Source organism: Phoca vitulina, unplaced genomic scaffold (genome assembly GCF_004348235.1).
Source record: "Phoca vitulina isolate PV1807 unplaced genomic scaffold, GSC_HSeal_1.0 scaffold49, whole genome shotgun sequence".
NCBI lineage: Eukaryota > Metazoa > Chordata > Mammalia > Carnivora > Phocidae > Phoca > Phoca vitulina.
This window is the reverse complement of record NW_022589752.1, coordinates 661,086-679,223: the sequence shown is the minus strand read 5'-3', so window position 1 is coordinate 679,223 and position 18,138 is coordinate 661,086. Positions and strand designations below refer to the sequence as shown.

The window sequence follows — 18,138 nt, the reverse complement described above, 5'->3', positions numbered from 1 at the left end:
AAGCAGTGGGGGGAGGGGTAGAGGAAGAGGGAGAAGCAGACTCCCTGCTGAGCAGGGAGCCTGATGCAGGACTCAATCCCAGGACCCTGGGATCATGACCTGAGCTGAACCCAGATGCTTAACCAACTGAGCCACCCAGGCGCCCTATTTTTAGCTTTTTAAGGAACCTCCATACACTTTTCCAGAGTGGTTGTACCCGTTTGTATTCCTACCAACAGTGCAAGAGGGTTCCCCTTTCTGCACATCCTCACCAATACCTGTTGTTTCTTGTGTTGCTGATTTTAGCCATTCTGAGAGGTGTGAGGTGATATCTCATTGTAGTTTTAATTTGTAGTTCCCTGATGATGAATGATATGCATAACATTTAAAAAGTAATTTTATGACTTTTTTCTATTTGAAGATTCCTCTTCACCAAGCCCATTCCCCTGCTACCTCTATGCCCCAATTCAAAGAATATTTATCTTTCATCAATTCTGTGATCACATCTTTTAGGATCATGAGCACAGTTACTAACACACATTAGCCATTAATATCTGTTAATTGTGCCAATGAGCGATAATGCAAAGTTTGAAACACTTTTACACAATTATGCCTTATTAGAAACAATTTGTATTAAATGTGCCTTTTCTATAAATCTATGTTATTATCAATTTAGGAATCGAGGAACTAAAATTACAGTGTGCTTTTTCTAAGAGCTACAAGGAAGTGTCATAGACATTTGCACTTGAAGAACTTAAGACAGATATTTACACCAAAATGCAGTATCATTATTTTCCAGAAATGCATTTATAAAATATTATCTTAATTACTTTAAGCATTTCCTTGTGTTGTAGGATTTGACAATCAGTATCCAGAAGTTTTTCTTGAGCTTTTACTGTGATAGAAGGTATGAAGGAACCCAGGCATATGAGCCATGGATCAAACTACAAGGAACACACAGAAAAACAAAGTATTTGTTCATTAAAACTGACATGTTTCATTAATGACAAAACAGGTTGACTGCACTCTCCAGCAGTATTCAGAGGTTACAGTTTTGGTATAATGTGTTTGATTCTTGAATGTTATGAAGGACCATCAAGATCAAAGCTTCCTTAAGACATAAATGCTCAAATTTTAGCTTATGTTTTATCCTGAAAGTCACCTTCATCTTTGCAAAGATCAGTTTAATCACAAGACCGTAGTCAGCACTCCTGCCAGATGAGCCTGGTTGGTAACACTGAAGCTCACTCCCTCACAAGGGTCTTCAGAAACTACACGGGATATGGTGTGACCATGAGACTATAGACACCTCAAGAGGAGGCCCTGTGACTTGGCTCTCCCTGCTCCCCAGACCCTTACAGTGACCACTCAATGGGCACTCAGCAAAAGTCACCAACTTGCTGACTAAATAATCTGTGGGTAGCTGCCTGAAGATCCAGCATCTCTTTACTGTAGAGCAGATGAAAGGAAGATTCCAAATCAACTGAGACAAGTTCCGCCCAAGATGCCCTGATGTGGTAGGAGTCACAAGACAAATACAAGACAACATCAAGGAACTTGAGCTGATCAGCTGAGTGGGTGCATGGACAATTCCATGTCCTGGGGAAATTTGTGGGGTAAATTTAATAGTTGGGGGATGGCAGAGACCTTAATGTTTATATCTCTTTACCTACAAATAAATGATGTTTTAGTTTAAGTAGGCAAGAATTAGAGATGCTCTGATATGGTAGGAGTCAAGTTAGAGCTAGGGGTAGAGAGGAGAAATTAGGACAGAGTAATAAAAGAAAACCTAATGGGATCTACAGACTCATTTAGGGTCTTCATAAAAAGTATATATTTGATTATAAATATATTTCTGATACACGATATTTTTGAGTTTTTACTATGTGTGAGGTATCAAGGTAGGGACTTTTTATACATTTCTTACTGTAATCCTTACAACAACCTCATTAAAGAAAAGTTATTATCCTCATTTTGTGTCATGAGGAAACCAAGGCCAGGCAGATGAATTAACTTGCCTGAAGTTCCAAGGGCAGAAAGCCATGGGATTTGGATTTGTAGTTGCCATATTTTCCATTGTAAACATTCATAAGACATTGTGGCCAAGGAAAGCAATCGGGGCTGGGGTGGTGTGTGTGTGTGTGTGAATGTGTGAGAGAGGGGAGTTATTTTTGTCACCAGGAAAACATCACCTGTACTCTTTCCCTTGGCTGAACTGGGACAGTGGAGAATCAATGCATTTCTTTAGATAACAAATCATTGTGTTTCACCAGTAGTCAACCCATACATTGATCATGTACACAGAAGCTGGACATGCATTGATTTAGGTGGCAGAGTTTGCTCTGAATGTACTGTTATAATTTAGAATTTGGGAACAGAAAGAAAACCACAAGCAAATACAATTCTTCCCTGTGTCTTGAAGTTTCTGGGTATACAGAGAACACTGCAAGCCCTGTGTCCTTAGTGTACCACACCCTCCTGAGCTCTAGTTTCAAGCCTAATACTTCCTGTCCTACCACCCCCAAAATATTTTGAATGGAATAAATTCATTCTAGTTAATGTCTCCTTTTTAATAGATTACTTAACTCTGTAGTAGTTGACATTTTCTTCTAAAACAGGACTTGTTTTTATGACTGCGTTTTGAAGATGGTTATAGTTAATCATCTAATGACTGTTAAAAGGGAGAGGTGATAAAAATGATTATTTGTGAGTTGAGCTAGATCTAGTAAAATTCCTATTTGTCATGATAACTGACTTGATTTAAAAATTGTAAATCATTCTAAAATGTTTTGTTTCTCTAGATGCAATCTTCCTCCTTTGTCAAGTGAATACACTAAAGATGTTGGATCCAAAAGTCATTTAGTGACAGCTAACCCCAGCATAATTCGGCAAAGGTAAGAGTTTATGACTTCTGTTTGTGAAGAACTAAAGAGGAAGGCCTTTGAAGTATTCAACATCTTAAGGCAATGAACATAATTCAGTTTGAGAAACAAAGAAGAAAACCATCTGGACAGGCAGGAAGGATGAAGGAGGGAATTGTAAATAAACTTAGCAGGATTATGGGAATCTAAACACTATTTTATGCTTCTTCTGGGATTCTGTTTCTTGCCTTTAGAGATGGTAGAAATAACATGAGAATCCATTGTTTTACTCAAAGAAGCAATACAGTCACCTGCTTACTCATATCTACTACTTTCTAACATGTTGGCTTTAGTCCCAATTCATTGATTGGCATTGATTGGTGAACTGAATTAATATTAAAGAATAAAAAAAAGAAATGAATAAAAATAAAAAAGAATAAAAAAATTTGTTAAAGAATAAAAAAAAGAATAAAAAAAAGAATAAAAAAAAGAAATGACCCATCTAAAGAATAAAAAAAAGAAATTTTGTTAAAGAATAAAAAAAAGAAATGACCCATCTACTGCATATGTATGCATGAAAATAGCAAAATTGTCAGAATATACAGGAATGATATACAGGAAGGATGATATTACATTACCTTATATTGCGTTCAATCAGATTTGGGAAAGCAGGTGGAAAATTCTTGCTCCCAAATCAGTTCTGGAGATCTTAGACAGCTGCTGTGGAAGCTTTTGGGGGTTGGTCTCTAGTTGACAAAGCCCATCAGTAAACTATGGGTTGTTTCTCCAAGGATTGCTCATTGTAGAGAATGACTCAATCTCTGTGAAAAGAGAAGTGAAACATTGCCTTATACTCTCCTGCATAGCTAGCAATTAAGACTGAAATACCCAGACGTTGTGGGCTCAGGCACTTGTCATCTAAGGGAATCTTATTCAAGTGACCAGCACATATGTGCTATAAGCAATGTTGCACTACTCATTTTGGTTCATGAGTAAGCATTCCCATATAATAAATGTCTAGAAATACAACCAAACAGTTCTTAATTTTGGCAGATACTGTGAAATCACCTCTCCAAAATGTACCATTTACTTTCTCTTTTGTAAAGGATAAGACTGCCTGTTTCCCAATACTAAAAACAACATTATGTACTATTAATCTTTTAAATTTTTGGCAATTTATTGGGGGCGAGATGATATATTATTTTTTACTTCATATGCATTTTTTTTTCTGAATACAGCAAGGGCTGAGTGAATATTGACTGTTAGTATTTTCTCTGTGAATTGCCTTCTTGTATTTTTTGCTCATTTTGTGCTATTTTTCTTTTTAAAAAATATTTTCCTGTTGGTTTATAGGAACTGTTTATATTATAGGTGTTAACTGTTTATATTATAGATATGTTTGCTGTATATGTAGCAAATATTTTCTTCCAGCCTATCATTGATCTTTTAACTGATGTCCTTTCAAAATTTAATATGTTTTATGCAATGAAATTTGTTAGTCTTTTTCTTTATGGCTTCTTTAAAAAAAAACAATCTTTCTTTGGATGATCTTCCTTACCCACATCCCTTCCATTGAAAAAAATATTGTCCTGTATTTTTCTAGTGCATTTATAGTTTCATTTTTCATATTTAAGAAATTTAACCCAGGGGCGCTGGGGTGGCTCAGTTGGTTGAGCGTCCAACTCTTGATTTCAGCTCAGGTCATGATCTTGGGGTTGTGAGATTGAGCCCCACATCGGGCTCTGAGCTCAGCACGGAGTCTGCTTGAGATTCTCTCTCTCCCTCTTCCTCTACCCCACCCCCTGCTTGTACACACTCTCTCTCTCAAAATAAATTAATAAAATATTTTTTTTTTAAGATTTTATTTATTTATTTGACAGAGAGAGAGACACACAGTGAGAGAAGGAACACAAGCACGGGGAGTGGGAGAGGGAGAATCAGGCTTCCCACGGAGCAGGGAGCCCGCTGCGGTGCTCGATCCCAGGACCCTGGGATCATGACCTGAGCCGAACGCAGATGCATAATGACTGAGCCACCCAGGCGCCCCATAAAATCTTTAAAAAAATATTATTTTAAAAATCCATCGTTATTTCCTTGATCATTTTTAAGTTATCTAATTTTTTTGGCATAAGCTTAAATTGTCACCAAGTATGTACTTTCAGTGTATTCTATATTGTGCATATGCTTTAAATATATATTGCCAAAATCTCAAAAGTGCAGATTTAGCTCTTTGGATGTTACACGTCCTCAGTGTTCTTTGTCAAAGTAATTCGTAAGTTGAGCTTTCTGTCAGAAAAAGGCTGACCACCTTTTAATTCAAGTAAGTGTTAAAATCTGACCCATATAATCATTTTACTTCTGAATTCTAATTATTCAACATATAAGTAAGGTATGGGAGTTGCCAATAGTTTATCCCCTGGATAAAATGAGGTATAACCTCTTTGTATTTCTTATAAGGATCTTTTTGCTTTTTCTCAAGGGACACTCCGTTAGACACTGTGTATCTTGGAAATGTTTTTTTGCTGGCCGGAGTGGTTTTTACACTCTGGGACAATGCGTCATTGTAACATTTGGGTGGTAGGAGGTATGCCTTTTGTGAAGTGGAGGAGGGAAAATTATGGAAGTAGAGTCTGGAAAAGAGATAGTTGCCTAGACTGTCAGATTAGGCTTCAGCAAGTAAGTTTTAGAAAAGTATGTAAGTGGAAGTTGAGGATTTGGAAGTTTTGGGGGGAGAGGGAAGTAAAAATGGAAGCTTCATAAGGACAGTGTTGCCAAGGTGCTCATTCAACAATACTTTTTGAAATCTGCTCTGGGACAAGGAGTACTAACTTGAATGAGACACAACTGAAGTTCACACCCTGAGGTTGCTCACAGTCAGCAGACATTCCCGTGGTCCTATTGAATGGTCTATACCAGGGTCTTGGGGGTTCCCTGCACCACTTCTGAAATTTATAGAAAAATTTCATATATGTGCATGTATTTTTTTTATCAGATTTTCCATGGGTTCCATTACTCACAAATGCTTAAAATTTACTGGCTGAGCCTGAGTCATTCTACAGTAGCATGATGTAAAAATAGAGATGAGAGTTCTCAAAGCTTGCTTTCAAAGAGTTTTTCAGTAGAGTTGAAAACTCAATTAGCCATTTGCCCATACCAGGAGTTCAGTATATATTGGAGCAAATGATTGTTAAAGATAAAAACTGAGGGCGCCTGGGTGGCTCAGTTGGTTAAGCGACTGCCTTCGGCTCAGGTCATGATCCTGGAGTCCCTGGATCGAGTCCCGCATCGGGCTCCCTGCTCAGCAGGGAGTCTGCTTCGCCCTCTGACCCTGTCCCCTCTCATGTGTTCTCTCTCTCTCATTCTCTCTCTCTCAAATAAATAAAAATCTTTAAAAAAAAAAAAGATAAAAACTGAAACTTAATTGATTGTGCTATTATGACATTAAGAATTCATTTTTATGCTTTGAGGCCCCAACTTGGGAAATGATTATTTGCTGCCACTAACAAAGAGCAGCAGAATTCTGAGTGTGTGTGTGTTTCCATGTAAGCATATTAGGGTGTTAGTATAGGTGTGAGCAGCTTGGGGTCAAGACTCCTTCATCTGTGTTCCTGAGACCCCAGCATGTTGTTTGGCATACAAGATGTGCAGACCGAATGTTTATGGAATGAATAAATAAGTGAATAAATATATTTTAAAATCTCCTTTAAACCAAATTTTACAAATCAAATTTGAATGATGTGGTTTGAATTGTCTTATAAAAGGAGATTTTTTTTTTCCATTGGTGTCAGTTAAAATACTTATGGTCTTAAGATGAGGAGATGACTTTTTTAGTAACAGAGATTTCAAAAGAGTATTAGTGGAATACTCAGGTGGGAAAACTTACTCTTTTTTTTTTTTTTTACAGTTGACGTGAATTAGGAAACAAAAAAGTTTTTAGGACAAATGGAGTGTAAATCAGTGGTAGAATTAACATTTTAAAATTTGTAAATGCATAACTTTTAATTCATTAGGATGATATGAAACCCCAGTATTTATGTTGAGGTTCTTAATATCAAATAGGGCCTGGGTAATCCCTTCCCATACAATTGGAACAGACTTCATCCAATGATTATTGCCTCTGATTTTGCTAAAGACAACTGGGACTGTAGCGATATTAGCAGGGAGAACAATTATTTATTTTATTTATGTACCTTAAAGATAATTTGAGAATTCAGGAAAATAACTTTGATCTAAAGAAGGTTATAGCAGTTTCTCTTTAAAATTCTATATGACTCACGTCTCAGACTGTGTTCCTAAAACTTCTGTATCTGTTCTGCTGGATGACTTCTTTTTCTTTTCTCTCCAAACTCAGAGCAGCTTATCGGTGTTTGCATCAAGGCTTGGCATTCACTGATAGCCGTTCAGTCTAACGTCTGTCATGATATAAGAGAATTAAAAAGCAGATACTAAAACTGGAACTAGGGAGAGCAAGTAAAAGATAGGGAAGAGATGCCTCTAAAAAGGTACAGATCTTCATGAATTTGTGTCTGAGAGACAATATTACGTAGTGGTGAGGAACACAAGTTTGGCTTTAAACGGATTTGTGTTCAAATTCTGGTGCCAGTACTAATGTGCTTCTACTTACTGGCTGAGTAACATTAGTTTCTTAACCTCCCATCTGTCAAGTGAGAATAAAATTGTCTTGAGGATTGCTGAGAAATAAATGAGATAATATAACTGTGTCCAGTAGAAGCTGTTCTGACTGACATCCAGCGTCGCTACTCAAGAGGATTCTCCTTTTGGAATACATTTTGTTCTTGGATAAAACATATTTTCAAATGTATTATTGGGCTTATCAAATTCAGGGACTCTCCAAGGGTATCTTCACACTTCTCCCCCAAACTAAAAAAACCCTAAAAAACAGAAAATCAGGGAACTAAAGCCAACCGTGAGATATAAAACTCTGATCTCAATGCTAAGATCAGGAGACCAAATCCAGGACCTACCATACTAATGTGTGTCCTGGGAGCAGTGGAGGTGAGCGTGGCACCAAGAACCCAGCTCCTAACACAGAATAGTTATTACATCAAGTGTCCGTTTATTTCCTTCCTCCCTCCACCCCGCCCCCCGTCATCTTCTAATCCTTAGCATTAAATAGCAGTTCAGAGCAACTGTTACTCTAAAAGCATTGGTTCATAATTAGTAGATAGATATTGGAGTAGCCTAAATTCTCCTGGTAATTTCATGCAGGTCCATTGAGAATGGGTTACATCCCAGTGATAAAACATTAGGGGTGGACTCAGCAAGAGTACCAGTTTAGGAATCTTTACACAGGATTTATATTCACACCACCATACCAAAAATTTGTACCTGCTCCTCCTCAGCCTCCTTTTTAATATGTACTTCAGTTGTATAGTTTTCCTAATCAGCAGAATGTCAGTGAGTTTCAATTAGAGTGGAAGGAAAGGAAAAAGTGAAGGTGGATTTCTGAAAACCAGTGGGATGGCATTGGCTGTGTGATCTAAGATAAGTTACTCAGCCACTCTCTGCATATAGCATGGCAGGAAAAATGTTGTTAACAGTTGGCACCAGAATTTTGTTTAGCAAGTGTGCTGCTGTGTATGGAACTCTTTCTTGCAGACTTCTGGGAGTTAGGGAGAGACTCGGGAGCATGGTGTTGATTCCAGAGTTGAATGTGAGTAGTAGAAAAGTATAGAACCACTGGGATGAGCCAAAAGAGAGGAGATAAGGAATAAAGAAGGCTAGAGAAGGGAGAGGTGGTGAAGGAGCAAGAGAGAAATCTCTGGGAACCTTAGGCAGGTTGGCTAGAAAAGAACGGAAATGTCTAAAATCAGTTGTAAATGGTTTTCCGGAAACTATGTGTTCTGATATTATTTCCCCGTGACCTCCCTCTCACCTTCTCTTACTCTTCAGATTTCTCATATATCCAGGCATTTTTATATATGATGTGTGTGTGTGTGTGTGTGTGTGTGTGTGTGTATAAATGGTGGAGGGACTGTTTCATCTGGGATCAATATGGTCTGTGCTCTGAATGATGGCACTTAGGGGCAGAGAGGGCCTTGAAAATGTAATTCTACTAGGAATATTCAGATTGAAATCCTGGCAAGTGCTACACTTGTACTGACTGCATGCCCCTTTGGAATGTGGAGGCACCCTCTCGACTCACAAAGATATTCAGTTAGAGCCAAGGCATTTGTGCCCCAGCTTAACTGTGGGAGGCAACCTTAAATGTAAAGTCTGAAACTGGCTAATTATCTTACCAAACTCCATATGTGCTAAGAGCTTCTTTGGGGAAGATGGTGGGGGTCCATCTGTGAACAGTTCCATTTCGTGGAGTTCATTATGTATGCAGTGATTCAGATTGTTCAGCTATTAATGAACTTTACTAATTATCCTCACACAAAAGGCCAAGATGGTAGTAATTATTAGTATGTCTGTGAATGTTGCTATGGTCTCTGTGAAAATTACTTTATTGTTAAATTTATATTTGTAATTAATTTTACTGGAGCATATGAACCATGTGGATTAAATAGAATGTAGTTTTAGAAATTATTAATTATAATTGTATTTGATTATATATTGGTTAAAATAATGTTATATATTCTTATTGAAAAATGTTTGGCTTTCAACTTGAATTATAAGAACATGTCTCTAGAAGTTTCTATTACTAAATTGCTTTAATTTGTTTAATAGAAGGATTTTTTTACATCAGAGTTTTAGTGTTTGGCTGATCTATAAATCCTGATATGCATTTTGGCTTACGTTTCCATTATTAGCTCTCATATCTGGATCTCTGTGACACAGGGACGCACACCTGCACACACAGCAACAGCCAAGGAGGAGAGCATCTTAAACATCAGAGTTGTGGTGTAAGTGATGGACAAGGGCAGAGTATAAATTGATAGGACAGATGGCATATTTGATAAATTACTATTGCAAGTACTAGTGAAGGGAAAGGCAGAAGGCAGGCATGCCCACAAAATAAAATGATGTATTTTATTGATTATGAGATGTACCATTTTTTGTATTTTAGTATCTCTGAGACTGAGCTGCCTTTTATAGCCTCTGTTGAGCCGGTGGGAGCTGAAGCATAGTTGACACTGGCTGAGGGAGGAGGCCCTTGGTCAGAGCTGCTCCTGTCCTGTCATCCTAAGTGATGTTTGTGCATCATTGGCACTGCACATATCAAGTTTGATTGGCATCTAAAATATCCCTGAAAAGTTGGAGTATCTACTGGGTATTAAAAAAGACATGAAAACAGATTTATAAGCGAACTAATATTTCGGGGAAACGATGGAAACAATTCTATATTTTCTTGTAAAGCAGCAAAATAAGAGGGAAGAAAATCACCCACATAGATGCAACTGTATTAGAAGTGGTTGGTAAGCTGGACGCAAAGTGATTCTCTATATCACATGCCAAAGGGTGCAAGTGAAAGCAGAAAAAAATCTCTCGAGGATACTGCGGGGCGATCCATAGCACTATTGTAAAAACACTGAGTCCTGGTTTCTTTTTCAGTGTTCTTCTTTTCTGTATTATTGGAAAATAATATGATAACATCTTCTATGTGATGAAATATAATGTCTTTTATTTTTATTTTTTAAAGATTTTATTTATTTATTTGAGAGAGAGAATGAGAGAGAGAGAGCATGAGAGGGGGAGGGTCAGAGGGAGAAGCAGACTCCCTGCCGAGCAGGGACCCCGATGCGGGACTGATTCCGGGACTCCAGGATCATGACCTGAGCCGAAGGCAGTCGCTTAACCAACTGGGCCACCCAGGCGCCCAAAATATAATGTCTTTTAAATAAACGATACCTGCTAGTTACTCAGAAATTTAAATGATTAGATAAAAGAGATAGGAACCACCCTTTGGAGGAAAAGAGCCACGTAAAAGAGAGCATCCAAAGCCCTGCTTAACTGTGAGGCATATGGGACTGGCGCGAGGAGAGGCAGGTGGGGCAGGGATTCACGTCGTCCTGATCTTTCAGTGAGAACATTGGTGACAGACAAGTTGAAAGATACGCTTCAGGGCACCTGGGTGGCTCAGTCGTTAAGCGTCTGCCTTCGGCTCGGGTCATGATCCCAGGGTCCTGGGATCAAGCCCCACATCGAGCTCCCTGCTCGGCTGGAAGCCTGCTTCTCCCTCTCCCACTCCCCCTGCTTGTGTTCCCTCTCTCGCTGTGTCTCTCTCTGTCAAATAAATAAATAAAATCTAAAAATAAAAAAAATAAAAAAAAAAAAGAAAGATACGCTTCAGTCAGATATGAAGTGGCCGACTTGGCCCCAGCCTAGGTCTTTGGACTCTCTTCTCTTGGGAAGTAGTTGGAGATGCCACCTAGGGGTGTGTAGCTGGTATTGCAGCTCAGAGAGTTCTGAATAGGAGAGAAAAGAAAACTCTAAGAGGCCCATAAATGACTTGACCATTTATTAAAAGGGAAAGGGAGGATTTATTAATTTAGAAATAATTGGGTGAAACTCCTGGGGAGGCAAAAAAAAAAAAAAAAAAAAAAGGAGCGATTTCTGACTTTGTAACACTATATTACGATATTCTGCCAGCAACAGGAGATATAAAAGAGTAGAAGAATACATGTTCAATAAATGTTAAAAAACACCACAGGAAGCCACAGGATTACTACTTAAACATGATGAACCAGCAGGAAAAAGACCGCAGGCTGCTACAAGTTAATACAGGAAACCTTTTTATGAAGATGTAATTCACAATATCTCCTATTTCCAGTTGTTTTTTGGAGCTGTGGAAAACAGAAGCACCCCATCACAAAATAATTGCTTGTAGTGGTAGCTTTAACTAACCCCTAACCATTTCCCATCTGGATGAAAGGCAATTACTTGTTTTCAGGATAAACTGTGATTACCCCTTACCATGTTCTCTGCTTCTGTTTTCCTCTATGCTTTTACAGTCAATTCTCACAGCTAAATTATCTCATGATATTTTAACTGTGAGATGTTCTTCTTTAAATTCTTCAAATTACTTTCCTTCAAATGAGGCCAAGTCATTGTCCTCCCTTTCAAGCCACCTCTCTAACACTATGGGGCCCCTTCTCCTCTCGACCGCTCCTGCCATTTCGCCACTAGCGTGGACCTTCACTCTTCATAGTGACTACATGAGGCTCATGAGCCACACTCTCTGCTTGGTGTCTTTTTTTTCTCATAGTGGAATAGTTTCTGCTCTTTACTGCCGCCATCACCCCCTGTTAGATGTGTTTACAATCCAAAGAGGGGGCAGTTAGCTAGTTCTTTCACATACCACCAAGAATTGCCCACCAGTGGATGAGCAATCCCACAGCATTTCTCAAGTCCATTTACTTGCCCACTTCCAGATGACTGTACCATATCTTCCCCTTCGTCGAACCCCCAGCACATCCTCCTCATCCGTCTCCTCCAGGTAATAACCTTGCTTTCTACTTCCCTGAGAAAACAGAAGTGATGAGAAGGAAGCCTGCTCTCACCCTAGAATCCCAGTTCCCCCTGTGAATACAAGTACATGTCTTGTTTCTTCTTTTCCTTGTCTTTTAAATGTGTCTCTTTGTAGTAAAACTTTCCAAATCTTAGCCAGTTGTTTAAATGGCATTCAGCAGTATCAACCATGAATTTCAGTCCTGGAATCTTATATGTTCTAATATTTACCTGATGCAAGGTTGTTAACCTGGAATCCTCCTTTACCATCATTTTAAGAATTCCCTTCACCTTTTACCTGTATTGGATCTCCTAATTCATATAACCTGTATCGTCTTCCTTGGATTATTTTTTTCATTTTGGTGGTGCCCATTCTCCCATAGCTTCCTAGGGAAAGGTACGAAGTTTTGGGATCTTGCATGTCTGAAATTATCTTTAGTCTACTCTCATACATGATTGGTATTTTTGCTAGGATTTTATTTCTAGTTTGGAAATCCTTTTCCTTTAGCATTTTGAGGATATTCCTCCAGTGTTTTCTAAATTCCAGTGTTGTTTGAGAAAATGGATGTCATTCTCATTCCTGATCTTTCATATATGACTTGGATTTCTATTTCTCCCTGCATTCCAAACTGGTCTTCTCTTTACTCCCGCTCCCATACCCTTCTCCCCAGCCCCCCACCTCAGTATTTTGAAATTTCATAATGGTGTGCCTCGTTATTGGCCTGATTTATTCATTGTGCTAGTACTCAGTGGATCTTTTCAGTCTGCAAGTTCATGTCCTTCCACTTTGGAAAAAGTACTTAAGCTGTTTCTTATCTTCACATTGTTAACTGCAGTGTCAATTGTCAGTTCTCACCTTACTTTACCTGTTAGCCCCACATGATATATTTGATCCTTCTCTCTTTCTGAATTCACGTTTCTCACTTAGCTCCCAAGTCAATACTTTTGATTCTCCTGCTGTTTCAAAAACCACTACTTCTTGGTAGATTTCTGGCTTCCACTCATCTCTTAACCCTATAAACACTGGAGTGAAGGAATCGATCCTTTAACTTCTTTTTTTCTCTGTTTATTCATTCCCTACAGGATTTTTTGCAGTCTCATGGCTTTAAATGCTATCTATACTCTGATGACTCCTAGATTTGTACTGCATCTATTCTTTATCTCCAGACTCATAGGATATATTTCTTTATCTCCAGACTCATATACCCAACTCCCAGCTTGGCTAACCTATTTGGATACCTAATATGAGTATCAAACTTAATGAGTACAGAACTCCTAATTTCCCCTCTCTAAAGCCTATGTGTTCTACCATTTTCCCCATCTCAATAAACGGAAACTCGATTTTTCCAGTTGCTCAGTTCAAAAGCCTTGGAGTCTTCCTTGGCTTATCTCTTTCTCTCACACCTCACATTTTATTAAATCCAAGACCAAATTATGAGGAGCCTCCTTTCAAGCATTGTAACCATTTCTCACTTTCTCCACTGTCACCACCCTCGTCCAGGCTGCCATGATTTCTCTCCTGAATTATGGCAATAGTTTCCCAACAAATTTTTGTGCTTCCACCCTTACTACTTGTGCCATTTAGTAGCTTATTATGTCTCAGCTACAACCTTCCTATACCTTGTTTTGTGATGCTAGACCCAAGACTGTACAAATCACATTTTTCCTTTGCCAGTTGAGTCCCTGTGAGGCTTTCCAATAGTGCCGGTGGGGCACTAGACAAAGGCTGGAGAAAGAAGAGGGGCCTTTGTTCTTCCTGTTGGCATCCTGTGGTTTTCCTGTCTTCTTGTGGTTCTTGTGAGTATAGCCCTAGCAGCAGCTCCTTTCCATAGCAGTAGCTGATTCCAGTTGGCAGTTTTTTCCAGCACTTTCAAACCAGTCAACACAGATAAAAGATTCTTATTCTTGACTTTTAGTCATTTGGCATTTGGAATACTACAACCCAGTCTGAACAATGTAGCCTGTTACGTTTCTGTGTGGCCATCCCAAATTCTTATGCTTCCTTCCTCTCTTTTCAGGCATGTTCTTCCTACATGGGCTTGTTTTTCTACCTTGAATTTCTGTTTCAGTCTGTAACAACTATTTTTTGGTGATGCTCTTTCAGCTCAGGGAAAAAATGGCTTATGTTAATTAATTTGATCAGTTGTTTGCCTCTTACCTGTCAAGGTGTGAAGGTGTTAGGGACAGCAGTGGTGATGGTGAAGCAGTTGGAATGTCAGGTCAGGATCCCCAGCAGGGCATGGGGTCTTTGGAAAAGCATATGCTAATTATATATTTAAATATTTATATTTGGAAAATTTGAGGGATTTCCCTTTTACTTTCACAATTCAAATTATAGGAAGCCAAGCTCAGCAATTTTGGTCGGGGGTTTAGTATTTGTAGAAGATCTGTGATTCTTAGAGGAGGTCACACCCACCTTGAGAAGAACATCAGAATCTGGAAAGGCAGTGACCCAAGAGATCTTAATGCTTGTTAAAGAGGAATTTGGGTTAAAAAAAAAAGTCTGAGAAATTCCGCTTTACATTGACCCTTTTCCCCATTTTGATTCCCTTCCTCCTGTTTCGGGTGATGTGGTGTTCCTTGGTTCCAAGAGTCCTGTCCCCAAGGCAGAGCCCTACGATTCAGATCTTCTCAATGCCCAGTCCTTATCTTTTCTTCTTAAGATGATAACAAGTCATTTGATTAGCAGTCCTTTGTTGAAGTATTAATGGTTGATAGTGTGTTAATGTGCCCCCCCCCCCCACAGTGGTTTTACTGGTACTACCTGGAGGAAACAAGTGCTTTAGCAAATTAGAATAATTCTCTCCCTAAGGAAATGCAGACACCTTGACTATTTTGGAGGGGGTGGTGTTGGGGAGGCATTTTAAGCAAAGGATTAGAAAGAAATCTTTTTTTTTTTTTTAAGATTTTATTTATTTATTTGAGAGGGAGAGAGTGAGAGAGGGAGAGCACACGAGCAGGGGCAGAGGGAGAGGAGAAGCAGACAGACCCTCCTGCTATGCAGGGAGCCCACACGGGGCTCGATTCTAGGACCCTGGGATCATGACCTGAGCTGAAGGCTGACTCTTAACGACTGAGCCACCCAGGCGCCCCTAGAAAGGAATCTTTAGTATTGTTTCTATCATACCATTTGTATGGCTAGTTATTCCTAGCTGCCACAAGATTAATGACAGCTTATGGGAAACAGACTCTATTTTTCTGAATTGCAAAGCCCCATCTACTTCTGTCCTCTAAGACCAGAGGCTCTTAGAAGGTTGTCTCCTTCCGGGGTTCCATCTCAGCTCATCGTTGCAGCAAATTCTGTGAAACAAAAAGCCTGCATTTCTCAAATATTTGCTAGATAATACCCGTGCCTGATAGCAGTAAAAAGCCCAGAAGGCAGAGGTTTCATAATACAATTTCTCATTAGATGAGAAAGTTTTCTGATTAGAAGCATTGTGCTACCATGCAAGAGCTTTCAGTTATTATTTGTTTGAACATAATTCTTCTTATTAAAGAAATGTTTGCAGATAGAGGTTTAAAGCCCTAGAAGATTGAAACTAGTGGTTATTAGTATTTACATTACTTGACCTCTGTTGCACTTAACCCTGTGGTTTTTGGCTTCCTTGAAATTCTTTTCTCCCTTGTGTCCCCACATACCTCTTTTTCCTCTTTGTCGCTAGCTTCCTTTGCTGGATTTCCTTTCATCTATCCCCTTAATGTTGGTGTTCCCCATTGTTGCCTCTCAGCTCTCTTTTCTCGCATTGGCCTTCCCTTGGGGAAAAAAAGCATGTTTTTTGGCATTTATAATACCACAACAACCCAGTCTGAACAATGTAGCCTGTTACATTAGCATAAAGTAGAGGAATTTATTTCTATGTGGCCATCCCAAACTTTTATTCTTCACCCTCAGCTGTAAGGACCTCTGTGCAGATCTATCACGGGCCTTGGTCCTCTTCTGTGCTTCAGACTGCCATGGGTCTACCAGCTGTCTCTATTTAGAAGCTCCTCACATTCAGTATATCCCCAAAGTGAATTAATTATCTTTCCCATCGAATCTTCCTTGTCCCTGTAGCAGTGATTAGCACCACCCATCCAGTCAGAGGCGACTGACCTTTAAGTCACCCTTGCATCCCCTCACTCCGTCATCTGTGTCTACTCAGCTGTCACTATTACTTTCACGTTATTCATGAACTCTGCCCTGTCTCATTATTTCCACTGTCATTGCCCTGAGCTGAAATGGTGTCTTAAGATCTTCCTTCAGTCCATTTTTTCCCCTACCATACAGATTTGTCTTCTAAAATCCAAAATTAGAAGTTTGCCTGGCTCCCCGTTACTTTCTAAATAAGCCACGGCTGACCACCATCCTCCACTGCTTCTATCCATTTGTCTCAAACTCCACCATCACTCATCACTCCCCAAAGACCATGCTCACCAGGGCCTCTGCACACATTCGTGATGCCTTCTGCCTAAATTGTCCTCCTCACGGTCCTTTACAAGGCTTAGTTCTCAAAAGGCTGGATTCTGCCTTTTTTATCTTTTTGTTCACACAAAGTCAGTCTTCAGCAAGTAACTGGGTTATTATGTGCCATTCTGGTGAAATGCTTTATTCCAACTTAAAGTAAATCACCATAAATTAAAAAAAAATAGACCAAAGAATCATAAGAGAACTGAAAAATAAGGATAAGAGAAAATCAAATGCTGGAATCTGCAGGGAATTTCCACTAACTGCAGTGAGGAGGGAGTTGAGTCAAGAGTCATAATCCTAAACTAAGACTGCTGAACCAGAATAGCACAGAAATCTGGGAAGAAGATGGGAAAAGACTATGAGTCAACCCCACTCTATCCACTGGCAAAGAAACACAGAAAATCCCAAAGCCATGTGAACCCTTCTTAGCTTGATAGTGTCATGCCCATCCTTCTCCCCAGCAGTTCTTCTCTTTCTTCATCCACTTGGGAACCATACTTCACAATATATACAACTGCCATGGGTAGAGAGTGACAGGGAAATGCAGTGGTACTTTGCACGCTGTGGTGTGTAAGAGCTTTAGGAAGATGTTCAAGGAGGAAAGATATGAGAAAGAGCCCTAAGAATAGTCTAGCTGGGGGCGCCTGGGTGGCTCAGTTGGTTGAGCAACTGCCTTCGGCTCAGGTCATGATCCTGGAGTCCCTGGATCGAGTCCCACATCGGGCTCCCTGCTCAGCAGGGAGTCTGCTTCTCCCTCTGATCCTCCCCCTCTCATGCTCTCTGTCTCCCATTCTCTCTCTCAGGTAAATAAATAAAAAATCTTTAAAAAAAAAAAAAAAAGAATAGTCTAGCTGGAGGTGCAATTTTTACCTCCATCACTGACTGAAGAAGAACTGAAGCCTATATATGACTCCCTAGCAGTCAGACCAGTTGGAGTAAAAGATCCTCCCTTGATCCAGCAGAACCATGAGATGAATGCTTGCAAGACACTGGAAACCAGGCTCAAAGCTCAACAGTTTGGTGTTCTCTGTTGGTCTAGATCCAAGAGAGAAAATGTAGAAACACCTGAATGATTAGTAACTGCGGGTTAGAAGACACCATGCACCCATTCTGTAGTCAGATATTATTCTGGATCAGGTTTTATGATTCTCTCTCTCTCTCTGTTTACTGTTTAAGAAAAATAAATTTAAATTTTAAAAATTTGGTATAGATCCCCCAAAACATTCTGCAACACGAGGGAAAGCAATTTAAAGACCCAGAGGGAAAAAAAACAAATAAAAATTCTTTTCCAGAGGGAATAAAAGAAAAAATTCCAAAGCCTTAGCTTGATATACTCAATATGAATTGACCTACTCAAGGCAAGGAGCATTTAGGAGAACTGAGAATGAGCTGAAGGTGGAGATGCAAAGGGAGATGGCTAGGAGCAGGCAGAATTGC

General features: G+C 39.4%; 1 protein-coding gene across 1 annotated transcript in view; it reads left to right on the top strand.

Moving 5' to 3' along the window:
* The window catches only part of ST8SIA1 (ST8 alpha-N-acetyl-neuraminide alpha-2,8-sialyltransferase 1), a 145,066-nt gene that overhangs the window by 89,908 nt on the left and 37,020 nt on the right, over window positions 1-18,138 (top strand). The window contains exon 4 of the mRNA XM_032432651.1: window positions 2,781-2,873. Coding sequence (XP_032288542.1) covers window positions 2,781-2,873 — 93 coding nt within the window. The remainder of the gene's footprint in view (window positions 1-2,780; window positions 2,874-18,138) is intronic.